Source organism: Camelus bactrianus, chromosome 5 (assembly GCF_048773025.1).
Source record: "Camelus bactrianus isolate YW-2024 breed Bactrian camel chromosome 5, ASM4877302v1, whole genome shotgun sequence".
Lineage (NCBI taxonomy): Eukaryota > Metazoa > Chordata > Mammalia > Artiodactyla > Camelidae > Camelus > Camelus bactrianus.
The window spans coordinates 97,281,498-97,303,524 of record NC_133543.1 but is presented as its reverse complement, the minus strand read 5'-3'; the positions used below and the strand labels follow the sequence as shown (position 1 = coordinate 97,303,524).

Sequence of the window (22,027 nt, the reverse complement as noted above, 5' to 3'; positions counted from 1 at the left end):
TCATACTTCTAATGCCCTATTTCAACTTTTTCAGTCTGTCCCTAACTCAAACCTCCCATGATCTCCCCATGATTAAATGAAGCGCTCAGCCTCTTTCCTTGGACCTCAAGGCCTCCACACTCAACCCAGCTCATATATTGAGCCTTATTACCCGCAGTTTGACAACCTGTTGGGAGGATTTTCATGCCATCCTTTCAATGTAGAATTTTTCATTCCTACAGTTTTGCTTGTCAGAACCATTCTTCTTCTATGACCCAGCTCAGTGCAAACTGTTCCAAGAAACTGTCTTCAGCCTCAAAGCCAGAAATGACCTTCCCTCCCCTAAGCTGCTGCATCTCTTCCTGCCAGCACCTCTCATTACAGCATCCATGAGCTGTATAGTACTGTGGTTAAAATGTGCAGCCTTACTCCTGGTTAGAAACTGGGAGCCACACTACAGTCCCTGCGGCTTTAGATGTATTTCAACAAATATTTGCTAAGCAAAGAGCTTTTCTTCATCATTAGAGTGGTACAAGGAAGGACCATCTGGGGCACGTGATAGAGTCAGAAGGCACAGGTTCGTCTGTGACAGAGACCTGGCCTGCTTTGTCCACATCAGGGAGCTGATATGAAGACCAAGTAGATATTTTTAAATATATTTTAAATATTCTTTTTCAAGAATGAATTTCAGATGGCTATCAAAATAAATCATGTTGAAATATTCTGTAATCAAGGAAACACCCATATTGGTGTATTATTTTCATATACCTATTTCTACTATTGTTACTTTAAACATTGGCTCCCCAAATCTAAGACCCTCCCCTGCCAAATTTAAATTATTTTCCTGTACCCAGATTGCACAGTGACAATTACTAGTGGCAGAGTCAAGGGTACAATTTACTGTCTTACTTTCAAAAGTGTAAGAGTTTAGGTACTTAGAGGGTGAATCCGTAATGTAAACCAGCAAAGGTAACACCCACATGGCAGGTTAGTAATAATACATGCATTGGGACCCGAGCAAGGCGGGTCATGATGGTTTTCTGGACATTGAAAAATTCTGCTAAACTTTGAAGTTCATGAATCATGATACTAAATCCTTGATTTCAGCCCTTTGTCACTAGAATACCTCAATCAAGTATTTTAGGGGCCATCCACCGCAGCGCACACTCATCTTCCAGTTCTTGGATGCTGCGCGGTTTCCTTCAACTTCAAATTCCCTGAGGGTGAACCGCCTTCCATCCTTACTCTGTACGCACTTCTCAGAGACTCCTGTGAGACCAAGACAATCTAAGGTACCTCTGTCACCACGGTGTGCTCCTGATTATGAAAAACCCCAGAACTTGAAAACTCCCACAATGTGGATTGAGGGCACCCATTTTGGGGTCAGAATCAGCAGCAGGAGAGCTGAGTTCCCTCTCTGAGGCCGCAGAGCAACTTGAAAGGTGAGGGCAGAAGTGGACTTCTTGCTGTGTGCATGCACTTGTTTGACTTTCATGCAATAAGAAGGATAGTAATTACTACCAATATTTACTTTTAACAAATATTTCACTATATTCAAAAGAGAAAAAAATGGACGGTTCTAAAGAAGAACGGTTCTCTTCCCTTCTCTGAGACCTGAGTTTCTGAGGGGGCAGATAAGAGACACAGGTGGCTGTGTTGCAGGTGTCAGCACAGCCACATCTGCCTCGTCTTGTACAAAGTTGATCATCCAGCTAATGGCAATCAATTATTTCTTATATTTTAGGGGGTTGAAAATATCGTGAAAGTGACGAAAGACCTTGTTCACATGGGCTTGGACAAAAAAAACAGTAAGATTTGTGCAAAAGATAAAGGCATTTGGGAACCTGAATTTGGGGAGGGGCCCCATCATTCTCAGAACTTAAAAGAGTGGCTCACTCTGCCTAAACGGTTTATATAAACAGTATGGTTTATGCAGAACATCTGCTCTCCTTCTGGGAGTTCGGAATTTTGGCGTGTGCTAGGCAGAGAGTACTTAGGTAATTAACGCCTGATAGAAACCCTGGACTCTTTGGCTCAGGGCAGCTTCCCTGGCAGACAACATTTCACACTTGTTGTTATGATTTGTAGAAGAATTAAGTGCATCTTGGGAGAGGACTCTTGGAAACTAACACCTGGCTTCCTTTGGGCTTTGTTCCCTGTGCCTTCTCCCTTTGCTGATTTTGCTTTGTATCAATTTAATAAATCGTAGCCGTGAGTTAGACTATATGCTGAGTCCTTTAAGTGTGACTCACCAAACCTGGCGGTGGCCTTAGAGACCTTACAAAAAGTTGTTGACACCCTATACAGTATCTTATTCACATGGGAGTTTTCCAGCTGAAGTATAGATGACTGTGAAACCCACCTTTTTTCATTTTCTCTTTATTTAAAATCCCTTCAACCTCACCGCAAGTCACAGGAAGTTCAGGAAGTCGAAAATCCATATTTGCTTCTTTGGGAATCTTTGAACCTGCAAGGAAGTATTATTATTATTTTTTCATTTCACCTCCCTCTCTAACTTTGCACTGTCTCTCCTCACCCATCTTGAGACCGTTCTTTATAACTGAACTATAACTTAATTCAACTTAAACATTTCTAGGTCTTTCTTTTAAGGCAGATCAGAAACATAAAGATAATGTCATCCTCCACTCCCAATGTCTAAAATTCTGCATACAGACTTCATGTGTAAGGGTCTGAATTCCATAGCTTGCTGGCTACAACTACCTGTTGCAGGAAAATTTTCCCTCTGTTGTTCTGAAGGAAGATTTCTAGTCATATTATTGCTTTGAAGTTATGGAGACAGAGAAGAAAGCCTTCAACTTTTAATTTTTTTCTCCCCATTTGAGGCCTCAAATGGGGAAACTAAGCAGGGTGACAACGGGGCCCCTAGAAGGGCCGGTGTCTGTCCTCTCACCTTGCTCTCTGCTTTGTTTCACTTCTCCCTCATGTGAGCCACCTCAGGGTGGGTGCCCTAGGAGACACTGCAAATTGCTCAGGGAGAGGGCCTCGGCACATCCTTGGGCAAGGGTGCTGGGGTCTGAATCCTCTGAAGCAGGTGTGGAAAGTCTTAGAAAGAACTTCAGTAGAAGGAACACCTACTCTTGCCCTTGTAGCCCACCTTGAGGGGGATCCATTAAAGACATATGCTTGGGTTTCTCTCTGGAGGAGAAGAGTAGGTTGTCCAGAGTCCTTCCAGAGTTAATTCTACAAGAGCTGTGGTGGACGTAGGAGGCCACTCAGTCTAACTCACCTGCCACCCACTCACTTATTGGAGGAAGTGGAAGCAAAAAAGAAGAATGGCGAGCCGAAGTCACACAGTCAAAGGAAGTTTAAGAATTAGGACACAGGTCTTGTATTACCCAGGGTCCCCCTTGGTGGGCAGTCTGTGGCTCTCTATGTGGGCAAGAGAAGGGTCAGATAAACAGCATGTGAGTCATACCCTTTATATATTTTTCTTTCTATTTCCCCCATCAAAAGTTATCAGTGCAATGAGGGGAGCCCTGGAGTCTCTCACAGACCAACTGGCTAATCAGTGGATCACCATCCTTTCATGTTGTGGAAATTAACCAAGGCCAATGAACATCCTAACATTTCTTATTGATTCTATAAACCGATTAAGAAAATTGATTGATCACTTAAACCACAGTATAAAATCAAAGTTTAGATATTTAATTATTAAAAGTGAACTAATCATTTATTTTTACCTCTTCTTCTGCCTCTTTTCAGAGGCCCAGAGTTGATGGTTTTTCTCCCTAAGAAAGTAGAAAAATAACACAAATGTCTCTTATTTATAACATTGCATTGCAAACAGCAGTGTTTTCCCCAAAACACTGTTCAAATGTAACTTTTTAGGAGCCTATCTAGCATATAAGGAAAAATAACAAATGCCTAGATCAGGAGTTAGGAACTTTTCCTGTAAAGGGCCAGATAGTAACTATTTAAGGTGTTGCAGTCCATAATCTCTCTTGTGACTAACTCTGCTGTTTTATTGTGAAAGCATTCATAGATAATACATAAATGAAAAGATGTGGCTGTGGCTGTGTTCTGATAAACTTTATTTACGAAACAGTTTATGGGTTGAATTTGTCCTGTGGACTATAATTTGTGGAACCCTGGCCTAGACTTAGTTATAAAGACGATGCTTAACTGAGATTTATCTTAGATTTCTTTTGCTAATATCTTCAAATCATTCCAAATACAATTGAAAACATGTTTTATGTATTTCCCAAGCAACAGAGCAACAGAGTGAGAAAAGTAATGAAGTTGGACATCTGTTGAGTGCTTATTGTGTGCCAGGAACCATCTTTAAACGTTTAATTTCCTTGATAAATTTACTTCATACTTACAGCAAATTTATCAAATAAACTAATAATATCCTCATTTTGCAAATGAGGAAATTGATATGTAGAGGTAAAAGTACAAATTAAATAAAAATATTCAAGATTTTCTTTGATAAAGAGACAGTGATAAAAGGCAGTAATACTAACTCTCAAGGGAGACCTCATGCTGGACTCTATAGGTCAGAGAGCTGCCATAAACCCTAACCTGAAAGAAGACTTTTGTACCAAAAATGGTAGCAAAAATGACTAAGGACTTAAAAACTAGCCCAATGACCCAATGAAAGAGAACTTATAAAATTCATACTCAAGTTCTACAAGTTGTAGGGTTAGAGACAGCACAAAGGATTGACTTAAGAGATGTCTCAGAAGAAAGTAGTACCTGATTTAAGTATTGATTGTGTCCAAAAAAAGTCATATCCACGTGCATGTTTAGGTCTGCCATTATTCAAATTTATTTGAATGGTGAAGTCAGGGACACACAGTGGGTGTTTTCTTGCTAAAGGTCTGTGCCTATAATTCTGTGCCCATGGCTGGAATCCTGGAGTGCTAATTTGGGTAATACGGGTTGTAGAAGAAAATATCCTATAGATACTCAATCATAACTAATCTTTCCTTTAAGCAGATTATGATCAGTTGAGTCTGGAAAGGAATCTTTTCTTCAAACAATCATAAAAAGCCTTCAGATTGATGATGTTATCTCATATTCTGGGGCTTTGCCATAAAAATTACTCAAGTTTTCCAAAAAATCTCATCAAAATAAAAATGGCCCCATGAGACATTTGCTGATGGCTCCCTTCCCAAGAGAAATCACATCCCAAGATCAAGCAGGTTCTACCTTACAAGATGTTACCTTTAGGAAATTTATCAAGGTATTATGGAGGGACACTGAGAGGAGAGATAACTAAACCTGCATAGAAGAATCATAAGCATGGCTGTGATCCTGAAGACCTAAGAGAAATAAGTAAAATGGAGAAAATATAGATAAAGCTTTTTAAAAAATTGCTCTAGATTGATTGGTTTCAAAGAATGTGATTGTGCAAAATATGACAGTCAGTACAGCTGCCAGGCATAAAAGGTTATCCACACAGATGTGGTTCTCGGTGGAGTAGTCCTCTTCTGTCACTAATGATGCCAAAGTGGCATGTGTACCCAGGAAAAATGGCCACTTCTGACTGTCTGTCTGTCTCTCTCTTTTCCTGCAAGAATCAAGGCCAACTGTCCCACGAGAAGACACTTGAGTTCTCTTGGCTTTCTCCTTCCTCTCCTTTCCCATACAGACCCCAGCTCTGGCTATAAGCTGAATATGTTTAACAGTAGCCATTACTGGCAAACATATATTCTCTTGCTCTTAGTTTCTCTCTGTGAAATCTTTCTGGGACTGTTGAGTGAGCTAGACTTCCCTTTCATCGGAGCCTGTTGAGGACAAATAACTACAGTGTTTGTTTCTGCGCTAGCCAGCACCTTTTCATTATCTTATATCCAGGAAGTAAAAAAATGCCTGGATAAAGTAGGATTTAACTATTCTTGGTTCTACCATTTTAATAACTACCTACTATTACTAAAACCTTACATTAACTCTTACAAGTAATAATGTGGTCAGAAAAATTAAAACTCATTTAAAAATAATTTTCTCAAGAGTTGGAGAGAATCATCAGACATCTGCCTTGAAGTCAAGAGAAAATATGTTGAAAAATCCACATAGGAGATAGATCTCAGTCTTTGGGGATGTCAGGGAAGGAGAGACTATGAGACTTATCTTTAGTAGCATAAAGGTGAAGGTCATGGCTAGAGTGTTCTGTGGGGGGAGAGAGGCTGAGCCAGGAGCCAGCAAGGGCATCAGTGAAGAAGCATGATTCCCATGGCTTGGTGGGGGGCCCTGTGGATGGAGTTGAGCTGGGTGTTCTTGGTACTCTTTCCAAAAGAACCACATAGAGCAATGAGGTAACTGCAGTGGGGTGCTAAGCTTCCAGAAGTACCATCCAATGCCTAAATTCCCAAGCAAGTTGGCCACCACTCACTACTTGAGTGGTGGTAAAACATATTGCTTCTGCTGTGCCAGCGAGAAATTTCTAGCCAAACTTTTTTTTTCTAGAGAAAGAGTTTTAGACTGTAATTTGTCTATAATTTGTCAAATTTGTAGATGTGATTTAGGGACTGGCTGAGCAGTGAGCAGGATCACAATACAGCAGCTTAGCAGGAGATGGTGTTGTCTTAAATGCTTGGCTCACTTCTCCATCACAGTAGCTTTCTCCTGGTTGGAAGGGAAGCTCAGTGGAGTTCTACGGTCATCTGAAAATTGCTCAGGGAGGAAGGAAGCTTTGCCTCTTAAAAACTCTACATGATGTAGTGTCATTGTGTGTGTGGGGGACTGAGAATTTGACTCCACAGAAACAGATGTAAAGGTTTTAAGATTAACTTCACAATGATTAGCTGCTGTTCCTCCCCTTCCAATTCAGCAATGTTGGGAATCCATTAAAGACACTTGGGCTCCCGGTTGGCCATGCAGATGAAAGAGCTGTCCATGGTCCTTCCTGAGTCCATTGGTAGAACCATAGGAAGTGAAGCTGGGATGGGCCTTGGTGGGCAGTTAATCTCTCTATTATTATTTATTATCTCACTTTATTTCACTTTACAGAGAGTAAACTGAGGCAGAAGAGGCAAGGTGACAGACCCAAGTCCACACGTCTACCTCAGGGTGGTAGGAAATGAGGAAGGACAGCTGCATCACTTGTAAGTTCCACAGTGTTTCATGGCTACAACTATTTCCAGCCTTGAAAGTTATCAGTTCAGCAAAGGCAGAACTGCTATAAGCCTCAGGTCCTGGGTTCTGGCTGCAGACTCATCACCATATTACTTGCCTGTGATATAATCTTTCTTTCCCCGTCATATTTTAGAAGCTGACTAAATCTTATTTCTCAATAGTTAGTAGCTACATGAAGCAATTAGAGAAATAAGTTTGTTACTAAAAGCATAGAAAAAAGCACGAGAATTTAGATGTTCAGCTACTGAAATTTTATTAAATATTTATTTATTTATTTATTTATTTATTACCTCTTGGTTTGCCTCTTTTCTTTGGGGCTCTGTTACTCAGAGTTTGGACTCTACGTCTGCCTCTCTTTCTCACTGAAAAAAAAAAAAAAGAAAAATATAAAACAGATGTTGCTGAAAAGCTGCACTGCATGTAATAGTGCTTTTCAAAAATTCCATTTTACTATATATTTTTAAGAGACTGCTGCATAAGGAAAAATATATAACCCATAGCCTTGAATTTGCCAAGCCATTGATGGTTAATCCGGGTTCATCCTAGACTTCATTTTATTTACCCTTATATTAATCCAAATTCATTTATATCCACATTAATAAAAAAAGAATTTAAGACAGAGTTCTATTTCTTATATCTCAAGGAACACTGTGAGAATAGTAATAACGAGAGGTAACAGTTGCTAAGTGCTTATTATATGCTAGACATGAATATAAGACCCTTATATCTACTAATTTATTTTTAGGGACTTTTACTACCCCCATTACCAATGAAGAAACTGAAGCATCTAGAAATTTAAAAATTAAGTAAAATAATGCAGATTTCCTTTGGTTAAGAGGCAAAATCAATGGAAGCAATGTGAGGATTTGGATTGTCAAGGAAGATGAGATGGTGAACTACACGGATGAAACATTAGCCATTATCTTAGCCCTGAATGAAGGTTTTTGGGCTGAAAATATCACGGAAGTTACCAAAGACCTTGTTCACATGGGTTTGGACCAAAAAAAAAAAAATGGGATTTAAAAAACTAACCAAGAGAATATTGCTCAAAGAGAATTAGTAGAAATAGAGGTTTAAGTCCTAGAAAGCCTTAGGGTTAGAGATATCAAAGAAGGATTGACTGAAACCTTATCTCAGCAGGCTCACAGACATAGTAAACAAACATGGTTACCGGGGAGAAAGAGGGATAGGAAGGGATAAATCGTGAGTTTGAAATTGCAACTGTTAACTACTATATATAAAATAGATAAACAAGTATAGCACAGGGCACTATATTCAATATCTTGTAGTAACCTATAATGAAAAGGATTACTAAAAGTACATATACATGTATATGTATGACTGAAACATTACAGTGTACGTGAGAAGTTGAAGCACTGTAAATGGACTATATTTCAATAAAAAAAAAGAGAACCTTTATCTTGGGAGAATATACTCCCAGGTTAAGCAGGTGGCGGGTTTGGGTGGAAAGATGGTGAGGCTTGTACAGGTGAATCTTCTGAATGCCATGTTCAAATATGTTGAAATCCAAAGTAGGGCCATGAAGTGTGCCCCCTTTCTTTCCTTTTCCTTTCCCTTCCCTTCCCTTCCCTCTCCTCTCCTCTCCCTTCTTTCTTTCCTTTCTTCCTTCCTCCCTCCCTCTCTCTCTCTTTTTCTTCTCTCTTTCTTTCTCTCTCTCTTTCTCTTTCTTTCTTTCTTTCTTTCTTTCTTTCTTTCTTTCTTTCTTTCTTTCTTTCTTTCTTTCTTTCTTTCTCTCTTCTCTTTCTCTCTTTCTCTCTTTCTTTCTCTCTCCTTTCTTCAGTTCGATGGAGAGACTACAGTTTGGGCTTTTTCAGCCATAGGTATCTTAGGAAAACACATTTTCCTCTTCTGTATTTATCTGGTTCTATCTGATTCACCTTTCATCAAACCTGTTGAAGCCAAAAACATTAAAGAAATAAAAGTAGTCTGGTTCAGTTTACCAGAGTTCTTTGAGATTTAAGACCTGCTAATAACTGGTTTTTGTGAATTTTCTCACTCAAATACCCCACAGGAAGTAGAGCAGCTGTTCTTGAGTTTCCTGTCCAAATACTATCCATTGACATCAGATACTTGCTATAGGAGTTAAGTGCTCCATGCTCCTCAAGGCAAGTGAGAAGGCTTCAGTCTCCAGGTAATTGATATGTGTCTCCAGGAGTTTGAAGGAGGCAGAGATGTTTAAAGACTCAAACCGGAAAAGTCTAGAGAGGGTGACCACATTGGGAGCCAGCTACACCTCCACTGACATTAGGACCATGAAGAGGCATGCTTCTCATGAGCCTCCCTGGGAAAGGGAGGAGCTCAGTTAGTTGTTGAGAGATATTCTGTCCAGGAGGATTATTTGGATGAAAGAGGTGACCTCAGGATGGGCGTGGGCCTCCTAGAAGCAGAGAGACTGAGAAGGAAGTGGTAAGCAGTCAGTTGAACTTTCTGCATTAGGGGAACTTGAGTTGAGAGTTTGTCTCTAAAGAGGGGAGTCTTTGAAGACCCCACAAATGTGGCTCACGCATCCACCATATCTGGGAGATATGAAGGATCTATTATAAGAGGACAGTTCTTTCTCCTTACCACTTCCTTCTCTCTCTCCTTCCCAGATTTGAACTATCCAAAAGTAACAGGTACTGAATGGTGTTAGAGAGGAAGTGTGAATGAGAGAAGAGGCTGGCCTTACCTTTTGCAGTTTTAATATTATATCAGCTCAGTCTTTCTAATATTGAATGAGAATGTCACTGCTGTTGAAAGGGACTAGCACAACTCTGGAGTTTATCTAAGACTTCATCCTGGGGCATGTAAAGAGCTATTTGAGGGAAAAAAGTTTGATGAGAAAGTAAGTAGGAGAAGGAACAAATGTGATTTGTACTTAGACTGTTCATTCCAACTATTATAATAGATCAAGTATGGCACAAAAGTTCAGAGGACAGAAGTCTTAGACCTGGGTAAGTGTAATCTGGGAAATAACCAAGATGATAAAGGTAAGTATAGATAAAAATGATAGAGATACTAGAAACATATATATATATTTATATTTAAATATGTGTATATATATATATATAGTGTGTGTGTGTGTGTGTGTATATATATATATATATATATATATATATATATATATATATATAGTGTTAGAAATAATCAGAAGAAGGAAAGGAAACAAAATATATCCAAATATGTTTTAACTCCAGAAGAAAAGAAAAAGCTTGCCATATCGACAGTGCCATATAAATGCAACAGCAGCATTTTCTATAATATGATGTTAAAGGATGAACAAAGAAATAAAGAATACAAGAGAAACATAAGTAGAATGAGAGAGGGAAGGGAAAAAGAAGAGAGATAAAGAAGAGGGAAAAAATGAGGAATGGGATACAAATAAAAATTACAGAACTGGATGCCAAGAATGGAGTGTCACTTATCTTTTTCATCTTCTGCTGCACCAGAGTGCTGTGCACTCTGATTGAGTTTGGTTTAAATAACTGAGTGTTTATCAGGCTTAGATCTGAGGTTATAGCCAGAGTTTGGCTTCTACTTAATTGCTTCAAGTTTTTTCTTGTCCGTCTCTCCTTATTCTGTTGAGAGCTGTGTTCGTTAATTACAATAAACTTTTCTAATGCATTCTCCCTCATTTCCTACTCTGGGCTGGCTTGTCTTTGCCATAAAGCTCTGTGCTGCATCCAGGTTCCAGCTCCTTTTATCGCCAAAGGGTCTCAGGTGACAATGGAGTCAGGTTTGAACCAATGGAGAGTATCAATTTTCCTCTTTATTTGAGGAAATCAGTGACTTTGGATGAAAAAGGGGAGAGCAAACAGGTAGATTGCTATTTGTTGCCCACAATCATTCTCCCTTTCTTCCATTGGAATAGAGTTACAGATGGACCCATGGCTGCTTGTTTAGAGATTATAATTCTCAGCCTCTCCTGATGCTAGCTCTGGCAATGTGACTAAGTGTTGACCAATGGGATGTGAGCAGAAGACTTTAGGTTTTTCCATTAAGAGAAACAGGTGGCTGATTTCCCTGTCAATGAAAGACAGTAAAATTATTCGAGTTCTTGAAGAAGAAAATTAAAATAATAGAAGAAATACTTGAACATAAATTCAAGAAAAAAACTTTTTGAAATTACAACAGGAAATAGAATATACATATCATATGGACATATATTTTCACCCTGTGGCAGAGAAATTGACTTCAAACAGTCAACCCTGAAATATATTCCAGCAAGCTTAGTGAGCTTTAAAGATAAAGAAATAATTGAATGGATAGCCTGGGCAAAAAAATCAAGTCATTTTCAAGGGAGAGGGTCTCATTGGCTATAGAATTTTCCACAGCAACATTTAATGCCACAAGAAAGTGGGAAAAAACCTACAAGATAGTTCTAGAAATAGAGTAAGCAAATTATTTTTTATGTATAAATAATAAAACCAAATATTTTTGAATAGAAAAATTCTGGAAATATTGTTCCTTTGAGTCCTTATTGAGAAAACTACCAGAGGATCCACTTCAGCAAACAAGACAGGACTTGAAAAATTTTAGCAAAAGGATTAAAATAAAAGTGTAAATGAGGTGACAGTTCAGAATGATAAGCATATATACCCTGACAATATAGAAATGATATAATAACAAAAAAATTGGGGGGAAGGGAGAAATATGGGTGGTAGAGCAAGGTCATGGTTTGTTTTACAGCTAGGAGTCAAAGGGTATTACTTGGAAAAATCAAGGATATATCTAAAGCACAATTAATAGCCAAGAGGCAAACATAAAGGGAACATCATGGCCTAAACTAGGTGGGAGAGAAAAGAGATTGGACAGAGAAATAAGACATATGTTAATTTCATAAATTTCCTGGGTGGAAAATTAATAGGTCTGTCTAAAGAGAGGACCAAAGGTATCATATAAAGGTAGTTCTAAGAATAATCACTATGACAAAAGTACAAATCTTTGTAAATAACAGAAGTATATATTCCTAACCAGTGGAAATATGGGAAATGAGCAGAGGCACAATCATTCATTTCTTTCAAGGGAAAGACTCAGAAGTGGCTCATGTTTCTTCTGCTCAGATGCCATTGGCCAGCGCTTAAGTCATGTGACAGGGCCTGCATGGAAGTTTGAGAGGGCTGGTCTCAGGTAACCAGCCATGTGCCCAGCTATAACCACTACAACAGAGACGCAAGCCTTCCGAAGTATCACAAGTACACACATGCACATAAATGCTTTGAAGACAGAATGTAGAATGTTGACATTTTTATTATCCAAGACCCTAGGACATATAATATAAATTAACATAACAAAAACAAGATCAAACATTTCAGTCCTATCAATAAAAGTAAATAAGCTTAACACATTTAAATAAAATATTTTGAGATTGAATTACAAAATAAACCCCAAGTTTCAATCATATACAAAAGACTCAAGTAAAAATATATATATTTAAATGCTGAAAATAAATGTATAGGCAAAGGTATGTGCAGCATACATCAACAAAAAGAAACCAGGGATTCATGATCTGAATATTAGAAAAAAAGTATAATTCAGGTCAAAAAGTTTTAAGCAAGTAGAAATTACAAGAGATAGAATGTGAAACAGACAGAAACACACTACTAGAAGACAATTTTATTTTTATCTCCTTCAGTCCACAAGAGATCAAGTGGACAAAATGAGGAGACTATGAAAGACCCAAATAATACATTTTAACAAGGTTGATATGATTGATACATATTCAACTCCATACCCAGAAAGTAGAAATAGAGAATTTTCTCCCACCCTCTCTTAAACAACTCTTGAGTCAAAAAGTAAATACAAATCCACATTGCAGACTATCTAGCAAACAACAGTAATAAAATGTTGCCAATGCAAACTTTTGTATTATTTAATTAAAAATCCCACTAATTCTAGAAAGATTGAAAATATGTATATATACAGCCAATCTTCATTATTCAAAGATTCCATATTTGCAAACTCTGTTCACTTGTTAAAATTTATTTGTAACCTCCAAATCAATAGTCATGGCACTTTTATGATCATGACACATTCATAGATGTACAGAAGAGTGAAAATTTTGAGTTGCCTGATGCAGATGTCCCAAGCTGAGGTTGAACAAGGTAATACTCTGCCTCATTGTTTCAGTTCATTCTGTAAACAAGTGTCCTTTTGCCATCTATTTAGTGCCATGTTTTTCTAAGTTTTTTGCTTTTTTGTTGGTGATTTTGCTGTTTAAAATAGCCCCCAAATCTAGTGTTGAAGTGCTATCTAGTGTTCTTAGACTGCGATGTACCTTATGGAGAAAATAAGTATATTAGATAATCTTCATTCAGGTGTGAGTTATAATGCCTTTGGATGAGAGTTCAACCTTAATAAGTCAACACATATATATTAAACAAGGTGTCTTTAAATAGAGACACTTACAAAACAAAGGTATATATTTATTGGTTAACAAAAATATTGTGACCAGAGGCTCACAGGAACAAAACCCTGTATTTCCTCTGGGAGCAATGACTCAATATTAGCTAATTTTGTGTTTGGAGTGACTTTATAGAACCTAAATCCCATGAATAATGAGAATTGGCTATATACGTCTACAAAGAGACACATACAATGTATTTTCAGAATCCACTCACTTTTCCACTATTTTTTATTTCAGTTATATTTTTCAGTCTCAGAATTTCTATTTGGTTCTTTTAAAAATAATTTCTACTTCTTTATTGATATTTGCTGTTTAGTGAGAAATCATTTTCTTTTCTTCTTTACACTGGCTTACATTAGTTCACTGAACATATTTAAACAGCTGGTTTAAAGTCTTTGTTTAGTAATTCCAGTATCTGGCCTTCCTTAGAGATAGTTTCTATTTTTCCTGAGTATGGGCCACACTTCGTTGTTTCTTTGCATGTCAAATAATTTTTTTTAAAAAGATTGACATTTTAAATATATAAGGTGGTAACTCTGAAAATCAGACATCCCTATTTCCCCAAAGTTTGTTATTATTGCTACTTGTGGTTGTTAGTATTGATTTTTGTTGTTTATTTAGTGCTTTAAAAAAAAATCAATTCTGTGTTTTTTTCCATGAGGCCACTGAAGTCTGCTGTTAGTTTAGTGGCCAGCTAATGACTAGAAAGAGATTTCCTTAAATATCTGGAACTGATAAGTCTCCTCGTCTTTGCCAAGGGGTTCTGTGCATGTGTTGGTGCATAGCTTCAACACACAGCCAGCCAGTTTACAACTCCACCTTACCTCTCACTTCCTGCTTGCACATAGCCTCAAGGTTACCCAGAGGTGAGAGTTCAGGGATTTCTTAAGTCTTTTCTGAGTGTGTGCACAGTCCTGGCTATGTGTACTTCCCTAGACATGTGTGTGGCCTTCTAGATAGCCAGGAATGTGTTAGAGTTTTAGACATATAATATATAAATATATATGTATATATTATATAAAATATTTTATTTAATATATTCATTTATGTATATAAACATATTTGTGTATTATATGATTTTTACATAGTTTACTTATTTATATGTATTTTGTATTTTAACATATCTTATTTACAACTTATTTTATGTATTTATTTTATACATTATACCTATATGAATATATTTCTATATTATATATTTTGTATAATATATAATTAATATGTATAAATAAAATATTTAAATATATATTTATATATGTTGCAATGTTATATACACATGTGTACGTGTGTGTGTGTGTGTTTTCAGAATTCACCCATTTTTGAACTCCTCCAATGCCCCTGGTTAGTCCAATCCACTGTCACACTTGTCTAGACCATTATAATAGCATCCTTACTGGTCTCTTATTCTAGCCTCCTAAAGTATATTCTCCATATAGACTCCAGAGAAATATTTTAAAAATATAATACAGATCATACTATTCTCCAGATCAAAACTCTTCAGTGTCTTCTCTTACTAAGACAAGAATCCAAAGTCATTACTGTAACCTATGAGGTCTACATGCCCCTGACAAACCACTCCCACTCTTTCCCCTCTACTTCCCCAGCCAGTGGCCACCTTGCCATTCTCCAAAAGGACATGCATGTTTTGTCTCAGCCTTTGCACTAAGGTCTTCTCAGCCTCAGCTCTGTGGCTTTGTCCCTCATGTATTTGGATATGTACTTATATGTTGGTTTGCCAGTGAGGGTCTCTCTGGAAACCCTAAGTAAAATGGCCTGTTTCTGTCACTCTGTACCTCCATTACTCTTTATTTTTCTTTACAGTATTGTCACCATCTAAAATGTTGCATATTTATTTGTGTATTATCTATATACCCTCCACTAGAAGGTAAGCTCAATGAGATTTTGTTCATTTATTTATCCCTACTAAGCAGCTTTGGCAATTAACATTTGGAATAAAAGAATGAATAATCTAAAAAGAAAACAATAAATAATGCATGCCATATGTGACATTACACATTATTGGAGAAGCTAGGAAAATTGGTTATCCATGTTGAAAAAAATTTAGACCCCTACCTCATATCACCAAAAAAATGAACTTCAAAAGATTAAAGAGCTAGAAGAGAAAAGAAATAAGGGTGTCTGAGCCAGTTTCTCTAAAAATTAAGTGTCTATATTCAGAAAGTTTATTTTTGAAACCATCTCAAGGATCACGAGTGGAGAACTGGGAAGAGGGAAAGAGGAGGAGAGAAAGCCAATTGTGTTGGTTGCCACTGTGCTCATCTGAACCTCCATTCTGCTGAGAATCCTTTGAAAAGCTATAAAGAGTAATCCTCAAACTATTCATCTTAGAAATGGAAGAAAGAGTATTTACTCAAGATTTCTTAAACAAGAATTGAAAAGCATAATTATAAGGGATTGTATAGACAAATTAGATGACACAAAGATAAGTTGGTAGGTACATAAGAAACATAATAAATCAGGTGAAAAGACAAGCCACAGGTTGATGTAAAATAGGTTGGAGAGGATGTTTAAGGACATAGAGATGATGGAAGGCTTTTCTGAGGAGGAGATGCTTGAGCTGAGGGGAAAGGCATTTTATCTAGTGTCAACAGCAAGTGCAAAGGTTCTGGGGCAGAAACTTAGTTTGTTCAAGAAGGCCAGAGTACTGCGTGAGGGAAAAATGCTAAGAGATAAGATGTAAGAGGTGATCAGAAGCAGCTTATGTAATGCTTTGTAGGCATGGTAAGAAGCTTAGACTTTTTTCTAGGTTCAGCTGGAAACCATTGAAAAAGGTATAAGCAGTTGGGTGGTAGATTGAAGAATGAATTATAGGTGGACAAGAATAGAAGAAAGACTGGTTAAGAGGCTTCTGCAGTGTTCTATATGCATGATAATGGGGCTTGAACTGGGGTAGTGGCAGGGGAGGATAAAGAATAGACAAATTTGATATATAATTTTGAAACAATGATGAATGAAATCGGGGGTTAGAAAAAAGGGAGGAATCAAACACGTTTACTACATTTTTGGCAAGCAATTGAGTAGGCATAGTGCCATTTACTGAGATAAGATGACTGATGGTGGATGACAGGTTTGGGAGTGAAATAAATAAGTCTGTTTCATCATATGTCAAATTTGAGGCATCAAGTAGAAGTTTGGAGAGTAAGAAGTTGAACTTATGACATGGCAGTTCAAGAGAGAGATCAGAGGAGAAGAAATATAATTGGCAGTCAATAACATATTGATGGATGGACAGCTACCAGACTGGAAGAAATCCCTGATGCACTTCAACATGTAGATGTCTGTAAGCCTAGAAGGGACCACCAACAACAACAGTACCATCACTATCAACATTGTCACCAGCATCACCAACAAATGACCAGGACGGAGCTATTAGCAAGTAGGAGATTATGATACTCCAGAAGATAAGAGAGGAGAGTGCATCCATCCATATGTCCTGAAGGGGGACCAAGTTCTCCCAGCTTACTCACCTGATCATGGTGATGCCAAGGCCTGCCAGGTGTTAGGAGGCAAGAGGCAGCCATCAACCTCCCAGCCAGAAAGATCATGATCAGGTGATCACCGCAGGCCACCCTCTGACAAGCCACACCAGCTCCATCCTCTTGACTGGAGAAACTAGCTTGTTAGGAACAGATCCCTTCAGGTCTACAGCCCAGGCTCCAGGAAAAAAACCCTGCCTCCCCATCCACACTGCTCTCCACACCTTCTGTCTACCCCTGTCTCCCCCGTGAGGTCAGCAGGGCCACTCATCTGTGGTCACTCTGTACAGTTCTCCTGGAGTATGTGGTCTAGAGGCAGCCTCATCCTCACAATGAGATCTACAAAGAATCCTCATTAGCCAACAACATTGATTACTACATCAACATCTGTGACAAAGAACTAACAACAAAAATTACCAACCTTCTAATTTGTAGTTTCCTGACATTTCTTTATCCCTTCCTTTATTTTAATGTCTTTTTTTTGGGGGGGCTTTAAGTATATATTTTATACAATCACATATTTGGATTAAACTTTTCACAAACTGATAGAATTAATTTAGTCATTTAAATTACTCTTCCAACACCTTTTGGATGCATAAATATGCAGAGGCTTAACGGTTTCTAATGTAGAGTCTCTCCGTCCTGCCATGCAGCAGGAGGATGGAATTCCTGTGATGCTAGCACCTTCAACTTGGGGCAAGGACAGCTGGAGGAGGAGATAACTCTATAAGCATTTGGGCATGACACTGGTCTAACCTTGCGTAATCAGTCTTTCTCTGTTCCAACATGGTGGAAAAATACGGAGGTTCCCACCTTGCTATTTAGAACTGAAAGTTGCTAGATTGGGGGGCTGTGTCTACAAACACATGTGTCACTGGGAACCAGTGTTGTGACCATATCCTGAGCTGTGTTGCAAATGAGACCCTTGACTCTTTGCCTCTGGGTGAAACTTAGAGCTTAAGAAAAAGGGAAGCTCTGGGTTCACGGCCTTATTCTGTGAAAGCAGGGGTCACTGTGAATTGTCCTGCCATGTTCTATAGGATGAACTATTGTATAAGACAGTTTTTTTAAAAAAGAGACATCATAAGCACCCTCACCTAAATACTGAATAAATCATTCACACTATGTATTTAGGTGAAGGCAAGAAAGGAAGCTGGAAAATAAAAAGATAAAAGATCTGAAGCTGATTCAGATTTAAGCAATAAGATGGGAGGCTATAGTAGAAAGTCCGTATACATCTTATTTTACTGTTTTTAGGTAAAATCTTTTTCAGGCCCTTTTCTGTTTCTGCCAGCAAAATTGAACCCTATGAGCCTCCGTTTCTTATAAGGCTAACTAATCAAATTCCAGAGGCCAGATTTTTAAAATGTAAATCTTCATAACTAACAAGAAATTATTGAAAGAGAGGGAGGAAAAGTCCCCTTGAGCCATAGCTGGAGGAAGAGAGAGAGCATTCTGTATCGTAAAACTAACATAAAGAATCCAATTTGATAGTATTAAATTGAGAAATTTCATAAAAAGATCAGTCTTATGGAGACATGTTCTGTTCTCTGTGATATAAAGTTGTTCTGTTCTCTGTAACATAAATTTGTCCTTGGAAGAGTTATTTGAAGGGGTCTTGTAATACTGCCCCAAGTTAGAAATCATTGCTCTTTCTCATGAAGCCAATTTCCTAAGAAACTTAACTCCAATTGATTGTCTTGATAATTTGGGGTCCTGGCCATAATATTTTAAGTGACATATGGATCTTTATATAAATGCTTGTATGACTTTGTATTGAATCAGAAAAAGATCCTCATGTGCAAATAGGTAACACAATGACCATAGATTTCCTATTTAAATAAAGATTTTGAAAAAAAAAAAGATTTTGAGAATTTTGTCTCATTTAAATTAATTCTAGTTATTCTGTAACGGGAAAAAAGATATTCATAGAAACAAACATAAAATTTTTTTAAAGCATAGGAAAATTCTTAGTGGAAGAACATTAAATAAGACATGAATAAATGGGTAGAAGTGTCTGTTCTCCTCAAATTAATCTGCAAATTGAATGCGAATGAACTTGGGGAGGAGATGGAGGAATCTTCTTGAGTTGATTCTAAAGTTCAGTCCCAGTGAGTCATCAGGCTGGTGCTACTTCTGAGCTCACTTTTCCCTTTCGCAGCCCCTCCGATTATAAAAGGAAAACTGATATATAGACAAGTAACGGCACTGTGTGATCAAGGTGGCGATTGAAATCATGATATAATAGTGTAGGGAATATTTTTAAAATTCCAATCTCACATATACACGAAGAGACAAAACTCACAGGGTTATGGAGGTAAATGTTTAAAATGTTCAGGTACTTCAAACATTTTAGAGTCAAATATAGAACAATATTTTTAAAATCTTCAGCTAGAAATGGCTATCATAAATATCACAAAGAACTAGAGAGAAAAAAAGCTGACAAATTTGACTACCTAAAAATTTATAACTTCTCTAGGACAAAATATTCCATTATAAAACCTAAAAGAAAAATAACAAATGGGACAAAATATTAGGAACATATAAGGCCAAGATTTAATGTCCATATATCACATAAGGATTTCTATATTCATTCAGCATAGTAAGAAAAAGACAAACACCACAATAGGAAACACTGACCCAGCATTCTATGACAAAGAATTCTATGAAGAAGAAAAACAAATGACCAATCAATTGAAAACTACTCAACCACACTAAAAAAAAATCCTTAAAAAAAATTTTTTGTAGCTCAATTTAAAATGTCAAATATTTTTATTTTTCAGGCATCATATATTAATTTTAAATAGCAAGAAAAGGGAAAGTAAGCATAGAATTACCCTATTTAGAAAAATAAAACTACATTCCAAAATCTGTTATTACATACATAAAAAATTCTAGAAAGATATATACCAATGTTTTTAAGACATATATTTTTTAAAATCAGAGTAAAAAACAACGTGAAGATATAATCATTTTGAAAAAAATAGTTACTTTAAAAGGCACTAATTTTTTGTCTTATTAAAGGTATAGCAGACAATAGTAAACTTTAACATTAAAATTGTTTGTAACATAAAAATCAAGTAAATTCTTATGCAGTCTTACTTCTTGTCCCACTGTCTTTTTCCAAAGTAGAATTGCTTCTCGTATCCATGGTATCTAGAAAGTAACAGGTGGTGGTCAGAAACTAAAATTTTTGAAACTGTAAAAACATTAAAAATTGTAAAAACTTTGAAAAATCTCTTCGTTACCCTTGTGCATCAGTTTCCTCATTTATGAAACAGGGATAGCAAAAGTTATCCTGTTCAGGCTTTAAACTTTAAAATTAAGATTGAATAAGGTCCTGTTTGCAAAAGCTAATGAAAAAATCACTATATAAATCAATAACATGCTGCAGGGCATCCTTCAAAACTGTATGCTGAGTTTAAGAATAGTTAGTTACCTGAGGTCTTTTTTCCTGACAGGTAGAAGGACCACTTATTTGTCTTTTGATGCCTCTACAAGGTTATGACAAAGTGATACTATTATCTACCAGCAGAAGAACACATGGATATCTTTGCTCCATGGACAAGGGTGGATGTCACTATATAAATCCAGCAGTTTGTTATTGATATGCTAACACAGTAAACGAGCTACTGCCATTTTTACCAGTGTATTTCAACTACGTCATCCGTGTATAATCAACAGTACCCATTCTGTTAGACACGACTTTATAATAATCTCTTGCTTCCTTGCAGTTCCCCGAAGGATCAGGCCAAGTGAATGCTGAGAACAATGCAAAGAACAGGATTCTGATGTGGACTGGACTCATTCTTTGTCAAAGTGTGTTCAGAGTCAAGTGCAACAGGAATGGGAGCTCTGATTTCAGACTCCTGACAACTTGCAGATCTGGCCCTGTGACCCTCACCCTCCATAACTGGCCACTGCCTGTTGTGAGCTGCTTGATGTTCTCTTTGAACCCTGATCACCCACCACAGCTCCCCCAGGCTCTGTGGTGTCTGCTGAACCACCTCTACCCTAAGTCCTTGGGTGGCCTTACTCATCATGTGAGATGCTTGACTTCCTTCAGTCCCTGCTTCTTGGCCTCTTGGCACACTTTTTGAAAAGCACATGATGCAGGAACACTTCTCAAGTCCTTGGAGCTCTGCTCTTATGATGATTCATAAATAATTTTCATTTTCACCCCCTCCCTTCAGACCATCCACCTTTCCCTGACTCCTACATCACAGGATGGCGCTACCTATGAAGTCTCTCTCTTTTTTATTTTTTTCACTGTCCTTGTCCCTTCCTTTTAGTCTGCTTCTTCTCTTTTCCCTTTTTCTCTTTGCCAAAAGTCCGTATGTTTGTTTTTCTATTTTTTCTTTATATGCTTCTTCAATCCATTCATTGATGACATTTTTACCTATTTGTATTTACTTTTATGTGATACTATTCTTTTCCAGAAATACTGTTTATTACATTTATGTGTATATATGTATATAGTTCAATTAATAAAATACTTTAAATAAATATTCTCATATAAATACTATAATAAACTAATTGTTTCCAGACAAATTTCCAAATGTTGGGATACAGAAAGTGGACTTTTTTTTCCTATTCACTCAACAAGTTCGCAGAGGTTCCCTCACGTGCCACATTTAGCTTCATCTCTCAGTTTACCACTTTCCTTGTCACCACTGCCTGCTCTTTTGACCTTGACCCCACTACTGGCCACTATTACATTTGCCAGTTCCCTATGAGCTTTCTACATCGCAGGCCTGTTATGGACTTCATTACCACGTTTCTGGTAAACTTCTGAGAGGTAACTTGAAAGTTACCCATCTTCCTCTTCAGAACTTCCCAATCTGGTGATATTTGGATTTCATGTCCACTTAGAAAACCCTGAAACTCACTCAGATGTCTTTTAATTCGAAGAAACTTACTCAGATATCTTTCCAGCCTAACTTTTCCATTCTTTCTCCTTACATTATCCACTTAGTGTCACCTCTCTCCATCCAGAAGCCCAGTTCTTTTTCCTCTTTTGGCTCCTTCAAACCTGTCGAAAGCAGCTTAA

General features: G+C 37.4%; 1 protein-coding gene across 6 annotated transcripts in view; it reads right to left on the bottom strand.

The window, feature by feature from the left end:
• Window positions 1-22,027, bottom strand: part of SP100 (SP100 nuclear antigen) — a 71,477-nt gene that overhangs the window by 6,236 nt on the left and 43,214 nt on the right. For 3 of the 6 annotated variants that reach the window (XM_045517449.2, XM_010956034.3, XM_045517451.2), the window contains 5 exons: window positions 20,080-20,133; window positions 7,368-7,439; window positions 3,681-3,728; window positions 2,342-2,446; window positions 1,106-1,248 (listed from right to left, as the gene is read on the bottom strand). In XM_045517449.2, coding sequence (XP_045373405.2) covers window positions 1,106-1,248; window positions 2,342-2,446; window positions 3,681-3,728; window positions 7,368-7,439; window positions 20,080-20,133 — 422 coding nt within the window. Of the gene's footprint in view, window positions 1-1,105; window positions 1,249-2,341; window positions 2,447-3,680; window positions 3,729-7,367; window positions 7,440-9,766; window positions 9,893-12,307; window positions 19,480-20,079; window positions 20,134-22,027 lie in introns of those variants that run through there. The other 3 variants (XM_045517450.2, XR_012507195.1, XM_010956035.3) reach the window with 3 other exon arrangements.